Source organism: Manis pentadactyla, chromosome 9 (assembly GCF_030020395.1).
Source record: "Manis pentadactyla isolate mManPen7 chromosome 9, mManPen7.hap1, whole genome shotgun sequence".
Lineage (NCBI taxonomy): Eukaryota > Metazoa > Chordata > Mammalia > Pholidota > Manidae > Manis > Manis pentadactyla.
Window position 1 is genome coordinate 27738153 of NC_080027.1, and position 22050 is coordinate 27760202.

Consider the following 22050-nt stretch of genomic DNA (forward strand, 5'->3'; position numbering starts at 1 on the left):
GATAATTATAATATGTAAGAGAAGTCATCAGAGAAAAATATCACTTTGACATAATTTCATAATCACTTCTGTAGACATTATCATCGAAGGCTCTTCTTCCTCTTACAGTTCCTTTCTGAATAAAAGCTACACCTTCAACCTAGTTGCCAAAACCTGTGTCATTCTTGACTCTTCACTACCCTTGATTCTTCACATCCAATTAATCATTTTCTCTACTTATTTTGTTATCTTTTGCATTCTCACTGATAATACTTTGGACCAGGACCCCATAACCTATTAACTACTGATGTAATGTCCTAAATCTCTATTATTGGTACACTACCTATCCCAACAGCTGCCAAAGTGATCTTCTTAAAATTGCAAATTTGATCACATGACCCAACCCTCAAATGAGTAGGTATACGTGCCTTAAACTATAAAAATCTAAAATTCTCTCACATGGTTCACAAAGCTCTTCAAAGCCTAGTCCTTGAAGACTTGACCTTCTCATCCTGAGGTCCAGCCACCTACCTTCCAATGTCCTTATCGGCAGTGTTCCTCCAAATACATATCACATAGCCCAGCAGTGCCAAACTGCACGTGATTTCCCAACTACAACACACACACCTCGGCCATGTCTTTGGTATGCTCCAGCCTATATTTTTCTATTCCTTCTGCCTCTACTGAAACCTGCCTTTACCTCCCTTGCTCTTACCTAGAAAATACCTTCTTACCCTCCAGTCCCTTACTCAAATAATACAACCCTTTTGTAAACTGTGTTTCCATTGGACTTTCTGGATCTCCTAATGTGGAACGCCTTAAGTGTATACTATATTGTTGATGTGTGTTTTTCTCTCTGCCATCCTGTAAGTTTCTTGTAAGCCTTGCTGTCTATGTCTCCATCCCCAGCAAGTAGCACAGTGACTATTTTTTAACAAGTTCTCTAGTAAATACGTGTTAAGTGAGTGACCAGCAAAGATTCACTTCTCTAGTCTCTGGAGAAGACCTAATTCCTTCCCTAAAGGTGAATCATCACCCGACAGTAGTTCATTTTCCAAGATAATAAGTCAACTTTTCAAGTCTTGCTCTACCACTGCCTGATAATATACCATTTAAATATATTTCTGTCTCTTACTGGGCATGTAGAAAGTAAATTCTAAGAAGATTTAGATTTGGTGGGTTGTAGTGTTATGAGTGATATGTTTCAGGTGTTGAATTTATGGGGCAAGAAATGCTTCGAAATGATTAATTAAGTGGTTTGTCTCTGCAACAACTGAACTATATTTCTGGAGTTATGAAAGACTATGTCTGGATGATTCTGATGAATTGCATCTACAACACTTCCCTTTGTATAATAAATTGATATTCTCAAATGCTGTGATTATAGTGAATTTTAATTTGCATGTGATGTTAGTGGCCTCATTTGTTACTATTTGAATTTGATTTAAATGTTTTTGATTAACTGATATAACTTGTCTGGGTGGTGGGGTAAACTAAGCATTTTTTTTCAAAATTCTGTTTCCAGAAATGTTCCTTTTATTTGCATTAGCTCTGCTTGGAAGTGGCCTAGCGACCCCATATCTGGGGATGCAAGTCATATCTCTTTAAGAACATAACATTTCATACCAGAAAAAAGTAAGCCTCAGGCATAATTCTGTGTGTTAACAACTCTTTCTCTTCCTTCGAACTCCATTCCCATGGTAAAAATGGAATCGTTGAGGAATAAATAAATGGGGAGGATAAGAATATCCTTTTCTCTAACCCCTTGGCTACAATAAGCCCTCTACCTTTCTGAGCATTTGGCCACACATTTCTCTTGCATTCCTCCTAATTTCCCCCAACACATACACATACATACAACAAGAAGAAAACAAGTATTTATCAAACTCCTTCATTGTGCTCTGTGGTATTATATATGATACATTGTTTATTTGTACAACTTGCAAAGTAAAGATATTTTTATTGTGGAAACTGAAGCTCAAAGAGATGAAACAATTTTCCAAGACTGTCCACTCAGCTTGTGGTTACACTGATTTGAACCCATGATTGCCAGGCTACTCCACATGCTTTTTGCATTGTACCTCATTACATCTTCCATTATTCCTCAGTAATGAAAAAATATGAAATAAGTGAAAATAATATTCCTGTTAGGAGAATCAGTTATAGAATTTCTGCTCTTGGTGATATACTAAAGAAACTCACAGAATAGGTAGCATTGAAAAGAAAGAAAAGTAGAAGTGTTACAAGTTACTTAGATTGGGAAAGACATTCCAGCAAAAAGATACCAGCAGGCATGAAGGTGCACAGTTCAGGCCTGCTTGGGGCCGCATCCTGTCTCCTAGCTGTAGGTGCTCTCCAAGGTCAGGCCATGAGCAGATATAGTTAGGGATAGTGAAGGGCAGAGCCCAAGGAGTACATAAATAAAATCTGAGAACTAGAAAAAAATTCTTCAATATTAGTATTAAGTACACCTGAGGCCCAAAATATAAGTATTAACACAAAAGGAAAAAAAAAACAATGGATAAATGAAGGTGTGGCCATAGTTGCAATGTTATACAGCAGTCAAATTAGATCAAGAGTCATTTTCATTGGCTAGGGCAACCAGCTGTTGGTTTGGGCTTTAACAAAAAGCAATTTAGACTTCAACTCTTTGAGGAAGTCTCTGTTTCCCAGATGCCCAAGCAAACATCAGTAGGTAGAACACTCATCAGTCAACTACTGAATTCCATAGAAACTTTGATCTAATGTGCAAACTACCAAATGCAGGTGGGAAGCCCATCACAAGGATTTGTTGGTATCCAGAGCATTGACCCCATGGCAGCCTCCTCAAGACCTCCACTTGTGATGGGTTTCAGTTCTTGAACTCCTGAATTGCTTGCTTAAGCACAAGTTTCATAATCCTAAACCCACTACACTATATAGCCACAAGTTTCTTAACGGGAACTGCAAGAGCAGGCAAAGGAACCCTGAGGGTTGGCAGCCCTGCCATGAGCTTGGTGAACCCACACAAGGACTGTGCTGCCAAGTGCAGATCAACCTGGCTCCTGAGAGGTGTGTGATGCGCAAGGCCCCCTAGAGGGCAGCAGAGTCTCACAGGAGGGGGGAGAAAGTCAGCCAGGGGCTCCTGGGGAGCTTCATTAAAGGAGACACAAGAGGGCAACACACACATTTATGGGTATTGAAATTAACCAATGAATTAAAGGAAGTCAGTATTAGGAGAGAGAGAAAGATCTAAGTCATACACCAGACGACAAAAACAAGTTGGCTAGAAAAAGGCAAGTTGGACAGAAGTCAGTCACAGGAAAGCAAGTTTCTCTTTCTCTGCTTGGTGAATGTTTGTTACCCAAACAAAATAATAAATAGGTACTATTTGCTGAGAACCTATTATTCATCATGTCTGCTATGGGCTAGATGATATTTTAGGCACTGGAGATATAAAGCTGAATACAATACTGTCCTCTCCCTAGATAACACCTCTCCTCATAGTGGAACCACAAATGTCAGCAACTAATGTCAGTAGAATTAGTTGTAGGTGATTTACATCTCGGAAGGGGGCACAGAAAAGGATATAATTTTAAAAGAGGGGCAGGAAAGACCTCAAAGAAGGGATAACGTGATGGCATGGATCCTGGTTGTGGTTTTCTGTCCCCTGTGATTTCTCTAGGTCTTCCCTGAATAATCTATCTTCTTTTTTTCTCCTTCGTTTATTCTTTCATTCAGTACATTTCTTTGTTAAACCCTTGCAGGTTCCATTTACTGTTGCAGACACAGGGGTACAGATGTGTTCTCTGACATGGCAATAATAGGCAAGGAAGTGAGCTTTCCTACTTTGGTTTTCCTCTCTGCATCCTGTCTTCTCTCTAGGGATAAGGAAAAAGCTGAGCCCTTTGTGAGGAAGAAGAGTAAGAGAAAAAGAACATGGTATCTTGTCAGTTAACTCACTCTTCTTATTGCTTACGCATTCAACTAATAGTTACTGCTCACAATGGGGCAAACTTCTATCTTGGGCCAGGTTAAGTTCAAGTTCCACCACAACATTTTCCATTTTGGTTCTAGGATCTTTCCATCCTAGCCACACATAGGTGTTCTTATTTTCACCATGATTTAGTGTTCTCTAATTGTTTATGGCATTCACGCTTGTCATCCCATTAGAGTTTAAGCTCCTTAAGGTCAGTCTGTGAAACAAATTGGCATAATGTCCAACTATAGAACCAAGCACTGTGCTGTTATCTAGAAATTGCACAGTATGTGTTTGAGCATATTATTTATAATCAGAAGGACCTATTATTGATTTCTGGCATCCACATTCATCAGCTATGTGAACTATAATTCTCTTTTACATAAGGCCAGTACTACCCTCCCCAGGGTTGTTAAGATGCTTGAGACAATATATAAAAACCCCTAACAGTGTGACTGTAACATAGGTTTGCTCTTTCTCCTTCTCTTCCTATTCTTTGGCTTCATCTTGATTGAGTTTTCTTTTCTCTTTTGGCCCATCCAAATTTTGGCTGTTTTCTTTCATCTATGTTCTATAGCACAAGCTTTAGAGTTCAACAGCCCAGATATGTGTTTGGCTTTGTCCCCCTCTTACTATGTGACTTCAAGCAAGTTGCTTAACCACTCTGGTTCAGTCTCTTTAGCTCTAAAATGGGGATGATAATAGTATCTACCTCATAGTGTCTTTGTAAAATTAAATGCTAAAATTCATGTAAAATGTCAATGCTGTGAGCTAAGTAACATTGCTCCCTTTATTGAAAGAGGAAACTTAAGAAAAAAAAAAGTTATGTAAATTAATATATATTAACATACAGATAGTAAGTGGTATTACTAGGAATCAAACCCATGTTGATTAACTCCAAAGCTAGTACAATTAATTGCCATCATTTATTGCCTGTCTCAAGTAAACTAAAGTCTCAAGCAAACTAAAACCCAATCCACTTAGAGAAATTTGGAGAACTAGTGTATATCTTTATACGTAGGTATAATTATATGGAGGTGCATGTTATTTTGTATCTGTATATATGTGTATGTATATATGTATGTATACATATGTTCATATGTATATATGATGTTATATAACTTCATACGTTAGTTTGTTATATTTTGCTACAATAAATTCCTATACTTCTACATCACCATGCAACTCCTAGTTCAGTACCTGGAACATAATAAGTACTTAAGAAGTGCAAGTGAATTTACTAAAGAAAGACCTTATAGCATCATTTTTTTTTTTGAAGCACTGGTTTATTTTTCTCTCTTGCAAAATTAAAATTGAGTTTTTTATTTTGTCCAATGAATCTAGTTTGTTCCAAGACACGAGACTGACTCTTTACTTATAGCATCATTTTTATGTAATATTTCTTTGGGATCTCCCATCATGAAATTAAAACAATCTCACTTTCAATTTACACTGAACAATTCAGAAGCTGCTTAGAAATGGCAAAATTAGTAAATCCATTATATGTGATTATAGTAAACCACAAGACATTATCCTAAAACCAGGAGAAATATTCTCTTTATTAAAATGATACATTAAAACAATGTAATAAAGAATAGAAGGGGAGTGGAAAGGCAGTCCCTAGTCATTGACTTGAGATTCTAGTACCTTCTGTCTGGTACAATATAGTGGAGATGATTCGTTTGAAGATCATGTAAGACCTCAGATTTCCCAAGACTGCTTCCCTCTCTTTGTGTGTCATTCCTGCTCCTAACAGCTGTACCAGTCATAGCAAGTGTGCCCTTCCCCCTCACACGTAGACAGGGACCAGGAACACCCCAGCCTCTTCAACCACCACTACCTCATCTTGGTCTTGTCAAAATCAAGTGATTTTTAAAACCTGAGAGAAATGGGAACCAAGATTCTCTGTGATATTTGGAAACACATTTGTTTCTCTTTGTTTCTCAAATTCTATTTGTTCATCAGTAGTCAAGAGATAGAGGAATAGAAAACAGAAAGAAGAGTCTTGTGTGTGGATGGGGGATGGGAGCAGCAAAGCTGAAGGAAGAGACAGAGGAAGAAGGAGGGTGACAAACAGAAAAAAACTGTTGACATAACGAACTGAATGGCTGTCTGTACAATCAAAGGCGAGGCCAATTTAGGAGGCAGGTTTGAATAAATATTACTGCCTCACCTCTGATAAGTGTTTTTGTTTTTACCACTTGCACAGATGCATTCATGCAAAAAAGCATTGGATGAATGGTTGTTATATTCCAGGCCCTGTACTTGGGGCTTAGGAAGGAGCAGACGTGACTTTACTCCCAAGAGGTTTACAGCCTGGTGACAAAGACAGTACGCTAGTAAGCAGACTAATGTCTATCTGTATCACACTAATATAATATCTAACTATAATTTGAAATGAGTGTTATGAAGGAAGAGAATAAGGCTCTCATGGAGATCACCTGGGGAGACAGGCTGAGGTGAGGTGAAGAATGTCATCTGTCTGCAAAGAATTTCCAAATCCAGCCCACATGACAGCAGCCTGAGTCAGCATGAGAGCAGGCAGGTCATGTGAGCTAGGTCTGGAAAATGGTGAAAGTCAAGGATTTTTAACCCCCAAGGTTTAATGGGATGCCTCAGGGCATGTCCTGTATGAGGACTCATGGTTTTTTAAGTATTGGGGAAAGTGGAGAAAGGAGGAAAATGTATTTTGTCTCAGAACTGTCTGGGAAAACCTGCCTGGTTAGAGAAGTTATCAGAGCAGGAAAAAAAATGACAAGTATGAAAGTAACTTTAATGTGCACCTATTAAGACCCAGAATTGTGCACAAATTACCTTATCTGATCCCTTCTCAGCATTTCCGTTTTGTAGGTGGGAAAACTGTAACTCAGAAAGCATCAGGATGTCTACTAACATAACACAGCTCGTTTACGGTTTCCTCATGGGACAGGAGCAAACTCTGGGAAGCAGGGGTTGTTCAAGTTTTGTGAGATTTAAAGTTCATACAACCGGGGGACTCCGTTAAAGAAAAAGATAACAAAATGTGAACACAAAAACAGGAACAGAGCCTCCTTGCAAGGGGCTGCAGTGAGTGAGGGGCCCTGATTCCCCAGGAGCTTCAGAGCAAATTTGCATCCACAGAGAAACACTGAGGTTTGGATCCCGACAAACCTCAGACTGAGAAAAAATCAAGTTGCTACCTGCAAATTGTAGTCAAGGTCAGTGCCAAAGAGGGATCAGGTTTGCTATCTTCCTGCTGGGGTAGAAAGGGTCAAAAAAGAGGCAGGGGCTCAAGTCAGATTAGAGAAAAAACGGTAAAGCTCAAAAAATAGCACAGTCGTCCAAGTGCCCAAAACCACTGAAAGATTAGAATCAGACCCAGCAAATGGCCAGGCTAGTGTTTGTTACCAGCATTTTAGTGAAAACAATATGCATCGTAGTTAATATCTAATCCATCTTAATCTCCCTGTTTCCTAACTTTTGTTCTCATCTGTAAAATAGGAATAATAATACTACCTAATTCATAGGGCTGTGGCAACAGTAAAATCAGTAAATTTGGTTACTTAGAATATATCTGGTATATTCCAAGTATTCAGTAAATGTTGCCTCCTACTGTCATTAATACCCAGCTTGGCCTGACTCCTAAACTTTCCCAGTTATTTATGTACAAACATGTTAGGAAGAATTCCCATTGGAAAACTACTCATCTGTCTTTAGGAAGAAGCAATTATTTTGTCTGAAAATTCATCAAACCTAAAATAAAAGCCAGCAACTTTGAATGAATGCTTTACTGCAGTGTTCTATAGGCTAATCCCGTTCTCATATAGAGACCCTTCCTCTGGTCAACATTTTCTTCCTCCCTGAAAAATTTTCCCTATTGAGAATGTTGTGTAAGCTTGTGAAGCACTTAAGAATTAGTTATTAAATCTCTATCTTCCTGCATGTCTACTGATTGTGAAACAAGCAGTGAAGTCAAAGGAAAGTACACAATGAAAAGGCAACAACTGAAGATGATTCACATCTGAAAACAAGTTCTCACCATACATGGGATTAAAATACAGCCTTTGGGAATTCTCTGAAATCTAAATGAAAGGCTTTACTCAATACAAAATTTAACACATTCCATAACATTGCTATACCATAATTTATTAAACTGTTCTCCAGTGGTTGGTTGGTTCTTGTTTTGTTATATTTTTTGCTATTTCCTATAACACCAAAGGGAAAAATCTTAGTACAGAAGCCTTTGAACTTCTGTTCAATTATTTCCTTAGAATAAATTCCTTTGAATAAAATTACTGGGTCAATATAGCTGATTCCTTACATTGTAATTGCTTATTTGCATTACTTCCCCACCTGTCAACTTCTACCTCCTGTTTATTTTACAGAGGACAGAGCAATATGTTCCCTGGCAGCTTCTCAAATACTTTCACAATTTATGTTCATTTCTAACATTACTTTGGGAGCCATTCATCATGCTCAATTTTTGTTTTTAATTTGAAACCTTTGAATCAATGACATTTCAAGTCTGGGCTAAAGTTGTTGTTCTGTATATGGAGAGCATAAGATCTGTCAGAGCATGTAGTAAACCATTCTAATGTATTTACTCCTGTAAATGCATAGAAGGCAGAAGGATGAGACTGACAGGGAATTACTTTGCAATATTACTTTGTAATAATGAACTAGATCTGGTCTTACTCTTTCCATCTAAGCTGAAGATCCATAAAGATTTGTTTTTTGTCTTCATTTAGAATTCTTCTTTGTTCAGCTTGACCAGGCTTTCCTTCGGCTCTCTAACACCTTAGAGTCACTGAAATATTCTGTCACCTCATCCTGTCTGTCTTCTGATATCCCACACAGTACCCCACACACTGACATTGCTTGTCAGTTGTCTTTTACAGCCTGCAGATTTTGGTGTATTCCTTTGTAGGCAAACTCCAATCAGAGGAACTGCAGTTTGTTTACATGTTAACAGGGGGCCTGCAGGGCTGTTTGTTCCACTTGGCCATTATGTAGTCAAATTAAACCTTTGAAAAAACAAATATATATTGTGCCCAAAGCCTAGAGCTGCTAAGTACATATTCTCATCTTCATGTATGATGCTTTCAGTTTCTCAAATGGGCTATCAGATTAGTTGTGTAGATTTTTTTTTCAGCATCAAATGAAGAAAAAGGTGAAATGCTAATAAAGACTATTATGTTTGGAGGTAAAACATCTGGTTTCTAGCCCTATTTCTATGACCTGCCATTAGTGGAGTCTTGCCCAGAAAAAGCTTTCTGGGCCACAGGTTCTTTATCTGAAATATGAGGATAATAATTACATTACTTAGTTTGTTGAGAGAATCAAATGGTATAGGAAAAGTCTTCTACAATAATTTAAATGCCGTTCAATGATATATCATAGTTTCTGTCCTTACTTTAGCACTGTCAGCATCCAACATTAGGAAGGTCCTAAAAGTAATGTGGTAATAAACCTGGGGGAAAAAATGCAGTGTGCAGCATTCTGCCTTATACATTTTAAAATTAAAAACTGTATTTCTGGATGATGGCTAAAGATATCACCTGTGGGCAGGTATTTGACCCGAACTTTGCCTAGAGTGCAAAAGCTGAGGTCTAGGTAGGGCCTGGAGGGACCAACAGGGTTGACTGGGCCCCAAGCTGTAATACAGGTTTGTTACTTGTACAAAGGGGAAGTGGGAACAATGACTAGAGCTAAGTCAAATCGAAAACTAAGGGCAGAAAGATTGTGTTCGACACCAGGGCAGCAGAGGGAAAGGGAGAACTAAGAAATAAAACCTGGTTCCAGAAGTTGATACACCCAGGCTCAAGTATGATGGTTTCTGGAAGAGAACTCCAAAATCACCACTGAATAGAGCCAGGACCACTCTTCCGTGGATATATAACTGACTCGGAAAGGGATTAGCACATAGAGACCACTAAGCTTTGTTTTCTTGACATTTTCTTAGTCTGGTCAGATGAAAGGAAATCTTTGCAGATACATGCAGGCTAATGCCAATTCTACAAACATGTGACCAAAGCTTTATGAAAGTATTTAAAAGTGCTCAGACGTGTGATATTTCCTACTACTTAATTAGTTTTAAGAATGTAGTGCTAAACCCATTGTAACACGCTATTTTGGGCTCCTGGATCCAATTCCAACATGTGTGTGTTTGCAGGGGGTGATGGCTTCCCCACGCCAACAAGCAATTCCCCAGGTACCAGCTGGATGTCTTGTAATTCAACTCAATTCTGACAGTATCTTCCTGGAAATAGCATCAGATCCCACAGGTTAAGGCTCAGTCCTATAGGACTGCCTCCCCCATTTCTTACAATAAAAAGGCCAGGTTACCAGCTGTGCTTCTGATCAACCAGCCATACACTGGAGATTCCAGCAGCTCCCTCCTTGGAGTTCAGAGCTGTGTCCAAGTTGTTACTTGCTTTTCTGACTGAATGGCTATAAATCAGAGATTCCCAGGACAGCCTCCTCAGGTCCAATTAACTTGGTAGTGCAGTTTACAGAAACATTTGACTTACTAGATAATTGGTCTATTGTCAAAGAATGTAGCTCAAGAACAGCCAGATGGAAGAGATGCATAGGGCAAGGTGTAGGGAAGGGGCGTGGAGCTTCACCCACTACTCTCCCTGCACCTCCAAGGGTTCACCAACCCTGAAGCTTTCCAAATCTGTCCTTTCGGGTTTTTGTGAAAACTTTATTACATAGGCATGATTGATTAAATTACTGGCCATTGGGGACTGAACTCAATCTCCAGCCTCTCTCCCCTCCCTGGGGGTTGGGGACTGGGACTGAAAGTTCCAACCCTCTAAACTCTTGGCTGCTCCACTGGCAACCAGCCCCCCAGCCTTGGCTGCTTTCAGATGTAGCCTCATTAACGACAAAAGCCATCTTTATCACTCTCCACTTAGGAAATTCCAAAGGTCTGGGGAAAGCTGTGAGCCAGAAACCATAGAGGAAGACTAAATATATATTTTTCTTATGAATCACAACATCATACTGGTTATGACAATAATTAACATTAGCTTCCAGTACGGGAACGGTGGCATTTGTAGCATGGTTATGAGGGCCAAGTGTTTAGGTGTTCTCTAAATGTGGATTCCTGAAAAAAACAATGCTTTGTTTCACCCAGTCTATCTCCCTCTTTTATCCCTATACAAATCTAATTCTGTGAAGACTGTCATACTTTTTTATTTACAATAGCATGTTTAAAAAAGAATTTAAAAGAACACAAGTGGTTAGGTAAGGCTGAAGTATTTGTTAGTTACTTGTTTCTTTAGGGTGTTCACACATATACCCAACACACACACAACTTATAAATGTCAGACCTAAGTAAATGCTATAAAATAAAAAACCTTCAAAATTCTTAGACTCAGCCTTGCTTAAATAAAGTAATTAAAGCAAGGTAAGAGGTTAGGAGGATTTTGGCACCAGAGCATCTACACCTTAATTCAAAGTGCCTTACATAATAAAGAAATAATTACACATAAAAAGAAGTCCTGAGGCTACAGAGGCTAGTCCAGCAGCTCAAAGCCACTGTCTGGGTGGGACCTACATTCTTCCCACCTTCCGTTCCACCGTTTTTTGGGGTGTTGGCTTAGCTTCTCTTGTTCCTGCGACATGGAGGTAACTTTGTCAGGGATAATATCCACACAACTGTCCACAGCAAAAAGGGGCCATGGTGTCCAGTGTTTTCTGGCTAAGAATAATGAAACTGTTTTTAGAAATCTCTAGAAGACCTTCTCTCACAATCATTGGCTGAAAGTGATAAGTAAAATGGGGTTACCGTTATCATCTTAGTCTAATTAATTAGCATCTACCTCCTGACTGCTTGTTATTGAAAATGGAGCTATGTGAAGAAGGAGCAAATATTTTTTTTTTAATGAGTATTCCTTATACGACCTTCTTGGCTTTGGTGTTTCACTGTCTGCTGATCATTTTCCCTGTAATTTTTGCTTATTCTATAAGTTTCCTGCCCAAAAGTGACTACTTCACTTTTCCACCCATACTTTCACAAACTTCAAATTCTCCCCATTTTATTCACATCATCATTCCAACTTTACTGGGAGATCTACTGTCCTTCATCATGAGCTTGCTAGTCTTTCCTCCTTCCCACTTTAACATTTCCCCGTAACTTGTTTCTCCTTTTATTCATTTATGCATGCATGCATTTATTCAACAAATATTATCACCTATGAGAAGCTCAGCCATGTCATAGGCAGTAGAAAAAAGTCCAAAATACATGCCTTCATAGAACTTACATTATTTTGAAGATTCTACTGGGGAAAACAGGCAGTAAATAAAACAAATACAGTTGATCAGAGAACAATGTGGGTTTGGATTGCACAGGTCCACTTATACACAGATGTTCTTCATTAAATATATGGGGAAATTTGAGATTTGTGATAATTTGAAAAAATTCACAAACCACATAGCCTAGAAGTACAGAAAAAATTAAGAAAAAGTTAGGTACCTCATCAATGCATAAAATATATGTAGATACTAGTCTATTTTAATCATCTACTACCATAAAATCAAAAGTAGGGTATAGTCGTTAAGTTTTTGGGGACTAGAAAGCTATACACTTGATTTTCATGGGGTAATGGGTTAGCACCCCTAAACCCCCTTTGTTAAAGGATCAGCTGTAAGTAAAATATAAATGTTGGATAAAATAAAAGCAGGAAATGGTAACAGGAAGAGTGGGATCACAGTTGCATTTTTAAGTAGGGCGGTCATGGCAGGCTATATTAGGAAAGTGACATTGGAGAAGAGATTTGAAAGAGGTAATCTCTGAGAATATTTTGGGGGAAAGCACTAAAGTAGAGGAAATAGCCATAGAACAGGCCCTTCAGTGGGAGGATGTTTGGTGTCTTCAATCAACAAAAAAAGATTGGTGTGAATGAAACAAAGTAAGCAAGGAAGAAAGAAAGTTAAGTTATGGGATGAGAGAAGTAATGGGGGAAGAGAAAGACTGCGTAGGACTTTGTAAGCCATTATAAGAAATTTAGATCTTACCCAGATAGATGGTTAATTAATTGAGAGTTTAGAGCACAGAAGTGATATAAAAAGATTTTTGTTTTGACAGGATTATTCTGATTGCTGTGTGGTTGCTGTGTGGAGATCAGATTGGGCTGGGCTGGGGTGTGGAGATGTTAGTAAGGAGAGAAACAAGAGCAGCCTAGGAAGTTATTACAGTCGTCAAGGTAAGAGATGATGGTGGCTTGGCCCAGGGCAGTGGCTAGAGGAGAAATGGTCAGATGCTGGGTATGTTTTGAAGGTGGAGCCTGAAGTATATGCTGACTGGTTAATTATGAAGTGGAAAAAAAATGTGTTCTTTCCTCCTTGTTTCCTACAATTATTTTATCTCAAAACTCTACATCCCCTTTCACAAACCTCTTTAATTTTTTTCCCTCTTCCTTGGTCTCTTAAGTCTACAAAATTGCTTCGATTTGTACTGATTAAAAACAAAACAAACAACAACAAAGCCCTTTGGAGATTCGATGACCCCTAAAGTCACTGCTACAGTCTACACATAAAACATGTATGAAATATCTAACACTTTGGAAAGATCATGTTGTTTTTTAACTCTGACTACTTTAAAGAATGATAAAATAAAGTAAAATATGTATACAAGGGCTCCTACATATAAGAGAAAATACCCCCCTGTGGTTTTCACTAAAATGATTGATTTCTACTTTGGGGGTGTTGTAAGAGTTCAGAAGAATTAGCGCAATGTTCCTTCAAGAAGTGGAGTTTCGGGCATAGAAAGCGTTACTATGGGAGAGAAGACAGTAAAAGAATTATTTCTCAAGATAATTTTATCTATCAGAAAGAACAAAACCTTGAGCAGACAAGCCCTTGACATAACTGTGGAGTCAGGGAAATGTGCATCTGGTACCTTCGGCTTTCTCCTTTTCTGTCCCATTTTTCCCCTCTACTAGGGACTTCTAGGATCTCTGTACTCTTTTTTTCCTTCCATCTCAACCATGTTCTCAGAGTCTGCTGTAACACATCCCTCCACACGTGCTGTGGAAGATATTCACAACAGCTTTTGCACCATTAACCTCCTCTTTCATGGAGATTGGAAGTCTTTGTTCTTGACATTAGCGGGGAGGTGAGAGAATCTACCAACAGAATCTTTCTAGCATCCTGGAAATGGTATTGTGCTGGGATATTCCAATTATATATATATATATATATATATTGTTCTTCATTTCACCCACCGGGCTTTTCCCTTCCAGACCATCTGAAGCCTCTGTCTGTAATCCCTATTTGACCATAACAACAGTTCTCCGTCTTCAACTTCTTCACAGAACACTCCATGTACTGTTTTTTCTTTAACTCAAACCCGGTTTTCCCCCTAAGGACACCTCTCCCTCTGTAGCCTTTCCAGATAAGATTACTTCCATATCACACATTCTTCAGGCCACAGAGTAGGAGTCAGCAACCCAAGGCTGATTTCAGACATATTCCACTTTTCAGGCAAGGAAGTATAAAAGCTAAAAACTCTGCCTCCTTTAAGGCTCATGATATCTTGTTATCCTGCCATCTCTCAACTTGTTTTATAATTATTATTTGCTGCCAACTTTTGGATGAAGAACTTTTGTCTGCCCCAAGTTCTGCTATTGTTCTGGATTACTTTAGTGCCCATTTTTCAATTCTAATGATCAAATTCTATTAGAATTATCATTTCAACCATCCTGCCTCTGGTGAACTTGTTGTTATCTGAATCTCCCTCGCATAAAGAATCTTTATTTCCAATATCAAACTCTCTCCTTTCCTCCAGCTTCAGGCATCATCCCACCCCCGCCAATACCTTCTATTGCACCTAATTGCACACATTTTTTTCTTTGAATTTCTTCATTTTATTATAGTCTTCCATCTCATTCTAAGATTGAGTGAAATCTAAGATTTCAGTGACCCAATGTTTAGGAGATATTAGTAGGGAGTGGGGAAAGGGAACGAAGAAATGGAATTTGTTACTCAAGTAATTATGGAGAAATTGTACTTACTACCCAATCCTGAGTGATTCTTACCCCACATTATTTAAATTTACTAGATTTAAATAATCTAGTAGAACTGAGTAAAGAACTAGAGTTTCTTGGGCAAAGGGGATACAAAAGGAACAAAACAATGTTCATGGAAGCCATCTAAAGCTAATTTCAGCAAATCATTCTTAAATCTGTTAAAACTATTATGATAGTTTTTCATGGCAGGGTTATGGATGAGAAACAAAAGCGTCAAAGCTATACCGAACACAAATCTAGAAGTCTGGGACTAACAGACTGAATAACCTTGAATTCAATATTCAGTAAATGTTTTGAGGGAATGCTTGTATTAACAGTATCAATGGAAGCTTTTGGACAGGCAGGATGAGCCAGTCTGTAAGTGCCTTCTCTCTGCAGCTCCATATTCTACCTGCTCCCTGTGAGCACTTTCAGCCATGCCATTGCATTTGCCATCATCTGTATGCTGATGCTCCCATGTGTATAATAGTCTCCTAACCTCCAGCTTCTTAAACCCATGTGTCTCCTGAATATGTGCTTTGGATGTCCTACCAGCATCTTAAACTCAGTATTTCAAAATGTAGCATTTTATTTCATCCTTCCAATATTCTGTTGTATTTTCTTAATTAAGTGCACCATCCAAGGCAGGAACTGGTATAACACTGTACTTCTATCTCTGTACTTATCATCCAGTAACCCTACTCATTTTACATCCTACATATTTTTGAAACTATACAGTACTTTTTGTCTGTATCATCACTACCCAAAGGCATGATCTCATCATCTCTCACATGGCGTATTGCAGTAGTATGAGTCTCTCTCTTGTTTTCTTCCTTTAAGTCTGTAGTATTTTATTTAAATGTCAACTCTGACCACTTTTTTCTTAGCTGAAAGATCTCACAGTGGAATCTCATAACCTACAGGGTAAATTCCTCCATGAGCCACCTTTTATATACCTCTCCATCAACACTGCCCATTTTACATTGTCTTATTTTACTCTTGATCACAACAAAAATTACTAAACGCTGTTTCCCCATAACACCATGCTGCTAAACCTCTCCCCATGTTTGCTTTTGATTTTTCTTCTGCCTGCCTACCCATTTTTTCCACAATATTCTTACTTATTTTTCAAGATTTATCTTAGGCATCATATCTCACTGATTTTTCCTGCCATTCTGTATGGGTTAAGTAACCCTTCTTGTATTTGTTTCTATAATAAAACTTCTCACATTGTTTTAAAATTATCTGTTTATGTTTCATCCTCCCACTCTACACTGTGAATTTAGCAACAGCATGGAGAACCCACATGCTTCTTATTACAGCACCTTGCACATGCAGTATTGAGTAAATGGTTTGAATGATGTAAAGTAAACACATGTAGTGCATCTATGGGAACCCAAATGAGGGAACACATTTTAAAGTTCTGTACCAGATCCTCTACCAGCCAATCTCTGTGAACTCTACTGCTCATTTGCAATATGAGGCCATGAAGAGAAAAGGGAAATAACAAGTCTTTACAATTTTGTTTCCAGAGTTACTGACATTGTTGTGTAGAGGGAACTTAACGGAAATAGTGTGAGTTTTGGAATCAGGAGGCCCAATTTCTTATCTTGGGCTCTCCACTCATACATGGTGTGAGCTTGGGCTTACTGACACTGATCCTCAATATTTGCCTCCTTGGAATATGGAATAGCACCTGCTTTGCAGGGTAGTTTTAAGAATTGATGATAAGGTACAGAAAAGAACCTGGCATATTCAATATTCTGTTATTATTATTATTATCTCTATTATGACTTCAAATATAATTACAGTTAACTAAATACTTTATTTGAAAAGTGAGTTACTATTTGTAAAGCACTTAAAACAGTGCCTCATAAATATGTGTCTGTGTGTGCATGTGTATATGTATGTATATGTTTTAGTAAGTACCTAAAATATATATGAATTTATTATATAAAAGAAACAATTTTAGCTGATATTTAAAAGCTATAAACTCTGAAAAGTTTAAACTATTTTTTATTAATAGTTCTATATTTCTGAAATAGACCCAAATAGAAAAAATTGTACATCTGCAGTAGAGATTATAAAAGCATTATTCGTTACTTTAAACAGCACGTTATTGTCGACTAGGATAATGAATAAGTGAATGAATGAAAATGTGGTCTGTTAAGTATCTAGTAAACATAATTAAGCTGTAATTGTAATTACAGACAGGCAAGAAGGGTCCCATTAGAAAGCAAACATGGGCTTCCCAATCTAAAAAATGGCATTTTCACCATACCTTAAATATTAAAACTACTCAAAAGTTCCAAAAAAATCTAATGTATCTGTTGCTTTTTTGGAATAAATTGGAGTTTGTATTTTTTGTTTTCTTTTGTTTTGTAAAATCGTTCACCAGAAGAAGTTGGATTTTGGTAGAACAGGATGCTTAGGCGCTGTTTTCTAAATAGTCACTGGACAGAGTGTGTGTAGGAGAGAGAAGAGAGAAAGAGGAGTTTAGTACCATGAAGAGCATAAATGCCCTGAATTATCTATGAAAGAATTAAGTTAACGGGCAATTAGCCTAACAAGAATATATTTAAAAATACTTTAAGGGCCCTTTATGAGGAACTGAATAACTATCAATTATTCTATTAGTATTAGCATGATTTTAATATAAGCTGTAGATCAGCATTATGGTTGTGCAATCCAATTTGCAAGTAAGCATGACATATTTTCTATTGAAGCAATGTCATTCAATGACTGGTACTGCACAAAAGACAGATTCTCTTCCAAGGTGTTTTCAAGTGTGCTCAGTCTGGCTTGGTCCGATGCTTTACCTCCTCTACAAGTCTTTAGGTTCTTTTCCTCTCTTCTTTTTGCCCTAAACCTGTGACTTCTTTAGGCTTAAACTTATTGTGTATATACTGTCTTCTTTCCTTCCTTCTCCCAATAGACTGAATTATTTCTCTCTATATTTCCAGGACAAATTCCATTGCCTAGAACTCAAAAGATATTCATCTAAAGTCTACTGAATAAGGAAATCCATTTTATCCATTTAGCTTGATTTAATGAGCCATTTTCATTCAAATAATAAATACTTCAAACATCTTAAAAGAGAAAAAAATTAAGAGGAAGGCCTCTGTCCTAAGACTAATTGTGATTTTAATTTTGTTGCATTTTGTTTTATTTAATGTTAACTTTGAGACATCAGGGTGAGAAACTGCTAACAGGCATCTATATCAAAGGTAAACAAGTCTTCTGATAGGAAGTCACTTTATTACTCCCTCTTGAATACCAGGAACATGGACGAAGTGGTATCATATCAGGTTCCAGTTTTAGAAAGGAAAAAGGTAATGAACCCTAGGGATTTTAAGCCCCTGCAAACTCTACTGCCAGTCATTCTCTACCAACTAGGCCTATGATTTTGGTAAAGTCAGTTAAGTAAGTCTTCTTTGGCACATGGGGTTAGCAGTGCCTCCTTAATTACCTCACAGGCTTAAATTAAGGAATAAAAGAGATTATCACCATGAAATCATGTTGGCTCTGAAAACTGTCACTCAAATATAAGGGCTCATGTTGATGTATCATGTGGCAGACTAATGTTGGGAATCATAACTCAGTTTAGATGAAATAGTAGTACCTTCCAGGTGTGGTGAACTGCCAATTCTGATACCTTCCACAATGCAGGCAGCCCAACACTGATCTTCAAACTTCAGCTTAATGGTTATAAAAGCCTCTCACATCCATGAAATATCTCTTTTCTCTTTTGGCATCGCCAGTCTCTAGTAAAATGCTCAGACACAGTACCACTCAATGAAGTTTTGTTAATGCTAAGAAATATTTTTTCAAAAAAACTAATAATGGAAGACAACACATTATAATGGCTAAAAGTGTGGGTTCCAAACTTAGACTCCCTGTGTTCAAAATCCTTGATCAATCTACTTAATCCTTACAATCTTGGGTTTATTTTCTAGTGGACATAATTAAAAACAAAGCTTCTTCCATAGGGTTATTGCCAGGATTAAATTTAGGTAATGTTCTAGCACAATGTCTGGTACATGGTGAACACTAAATTCTAATTTATTGTTAGATGCTAAGAATTGCCTCCCTTTTACCACTGACTGTTAAATGTGATGAATTCACAGATTAATAGGCAATGTAAAAGAGTAAATGTAAAAGAGTAGATCACATGGGTTTTATCAAGAAGTAACAAAACCATTCTGTGTTATCCATATACCATCACAATCATCTAATAAGTTATCACCGGTCAGCCACTGCAGTGAAAAGCAGGAGCCCATTTGGTATGGGGCAGCCCTCTGCAGCCACAGCTCTGCCTCAGCCTGGCCAGTTAAGCACACAATCATATCTCTCTGTTTGCTCCTGTCCTTGTTCATGCTCACCAGGTACAAAGACAGGAGACTGGCCCAGCACAAGTCGGAAATAGAGTGTTTCACCCCCAAAGGGAGTATGGGAAATGGTGGGAGAGCAACAATGAGCAGGTAAGCAAACTGTGAGTGGCCTAAGATGGTGTGAACTAAATGTCTGCAAGCTATAGGAACAGGTGGCTCCCTGGTCTGGATCCTCCCTCAACTGTGCATCCCATACAGTGTGGCCAACCTGGGCCACCGCTGGTTTTCTGTGTGTCTGATTTGCAAAACCCATGCCCTTCCTGTGAAGTGATGGGAGCCTCCTGTCCCCAGTGCTACCGTTTCCCAAGGTTGTGTGCTTTGCATGTCTGAAGCTTAGCTCACAGTCAGTTCTCCTGTGGATTTTTACTTATTGAACAAATGCTTCTGGAGTTTGCAAAGTGGAAGAGATTGGAGGAAATTCACATTTCAGGACAATTCAGTCACTTAACAAAATGAATGCAAAAGCCTAGGACTGGCTTTGAGGGAAGAACTGCAATTGAAGAAAGACTCCAGCCCTGATGCTTGACAAGCCTGGGAATTAATCTGACTTACTTTGGATGTAATATCATCTCACAGCCAAGAGCAAATGCCATGTTAAACTAGTGACCTGTAGAGGCAAGAGGCTTTCGTGGACTGGAATCAGGAAAGCTAGTCTTCCTCTGGCTATTGTAGCTTTGCAGCTCCTTTCCTTCTGTGTTTGGTGGTAAACAACCCCTGTTGCTGCGCTATGCATGTTCCTTCCTAACAGGCACTCCTAGCTGAGCTGTGCCCAGCACCATAGGGCATTTGAAACTATAAGCAATAACTGAGCTGTGTTGCATGAAGTGAACGTGCTTTATTGCATGGGACTGGGTTTCAAGCAAAGGGCTCCAGAGAGAAAGACTGTCAAATTGGAATTGAAGAGTTCCAGAATACTGGAGAGCCTTGAGTGGGGGAATCACTTGCCAAGAACTATCTCTCTACTTCTAATTTATTGTGGCTGTTCCCAATCCATCTGTGATACAGAAGTATGGGAGGGAAGCTCTTACAAATCAATGTGGATTAAAGGAAAGGTGAAGTGCAAAAAGTACAGTGTGTATATGTGAATGTGTAAGTGCTGAGGACAGAGTTTGAGATCCAGCTAAGTAGTAAGAAGATAATCTTGTTGAGTCCTATTAAAATTTCACCCCTAAACATTGTGTTTGCTTCTGCAGTAGTGGGCTCCTTCTGGTTTTCAAATAATGTCTAACTTTCTCCAAGTACCACTGCATTACATAACCTCTGGGGGGCCATTCACATTGCAGTCTGTGAAAAAAAAATGGTGCCTGGAACAGTACAGCATAGCCTGAGCAACCATTCATTAGTGGCCCTGGCCAAAAGCTTGGTCATCTACAGCTCCCAGAAACAAGGCAATGAGAGCATGTGTACATGTGTAGGCATTTATGTGGGCACACTGGTGTATCTGATGGCCTTATGCCCATGATCCCTTTCTGCAGCTGTATTTGTATCTCAGTATGCCTGGGAGTAACTCAGCACAGTGCTCTTGAGGCTCCTGGTTTCCTTCCATTCAGATATGACAATGTGGCATAATTATTGTCCTTGAAGATCAAAGAGCTCTGGAGTTGGCTGCACAAGAGGGAAATGACTGTGTAAAATGAGCACAGGGGCTCTTGCCAGAGTGACTTCTGATCTGAGGCAACTGTCAAGGAGTAGTGTTCCCAAACCTAGGGAGCTTGGCTGCCTATCAGACATACAGAGGAAAAATCTTGGGCAATGTAACCTAGGAATCTATAGTGAATAAGTTTCCTAGGTCATTCTGATTTAGCCAGTCCATAAACTGCTATTTTGCCATAATCCATTCACCAAGGAGATGACATGGAGTTATTCATGGCAAACATTAGGTCTCAATCCTGTCGTGCAGTGTTCTTGGGAGTGTTGAGTCAGTATTTGGAATTCTCAGATCTGATCAGCCCAGCAGTTAGATTTGCACAAGGCTGTCTTGATTGACAATGGGAGAGAAAGAGACAGGAGTTAGTGGGACACAGAGGGTAAAGGGACCCCAGATCAAATATGTTTCTTTGGATCAGGTCCAGATCTACAGAGGTAGCCTCTCAATGTGTCTACAGTGGGATGGCCCAAATTTCTCTACAATAGCAAAATACCATATACCTTTTGTTTTCTCACTTGTCTGGATAGAGCCAAGGCAATGGCAAGGCTTATTACATTGCCCTGTCCTGATGGGCAGAGGGAAATAGTGCATGCTGTATAAGGACACCTCAGCCCCACAGATAAGCATAGCTCATTGGAAATAAATGGCCTTCCCATCCTCTTTTCTCTTTCTTTCCATTTCTTTAGCATTACATTAACATTGACAAAGAAGGAGAGAGTGTCTGGGGGAGGGATAGAAAGTTCTTCAAGGCTCTAAGACAGCTTTCTACTAGGGAGGAAAAAAGTCCTAGAAACATATAAAGGGAGAGACCAAAATGTCTAAGACCTTCAAATTGTTTTTTCCAACTCATATTTGTTCATATCAGTATGCACGCACACACACACACACACACACACACACACACACACACACACACACACACACAATGACATTAATCCAGGAGAAACAAGTTTAAAATGAATATTAACAGGGAAGATGAATCAGAGAGGAGGCAACTGCAATTTAAGCCATTTCTAAATAAAGTTCAAGTAGTTAATTCCAACTTGCTTACTCTGAAATTGAATGGAAGGGCTGGGAAAA

At 38.6% G+C, this 22050-nt stretch overlaps 1 protein-coding gene across 2 annotated transcripts in view; it reads left to right on the top strand.

Annotated features, from left to right (window-relative positions):
• LOC118931779 (metabotropic glutamate receptor 5) overlaps positions 1-22050 on the top strand; it is a 121503-nt gene that overhangs the window by 80976 nt on the left and 18477 nt on the right. Inside the window, exon 6 of one of the 2 annotated variants that reach the window (XM_036924544.2) lies at positions 19317-19412. The exons of the other annotated variant lie outside the window; for it this stretch is intronic. Within the exon in view, the coding sequence (XP_036780439.2) occupies positions 19317-19412 (96 nt within the window). The remainder of the gene's footprint in view (positions 1-19316; positions 19413-22050) is intronic. 2 annotated transcript variants of the gene reach the window in all.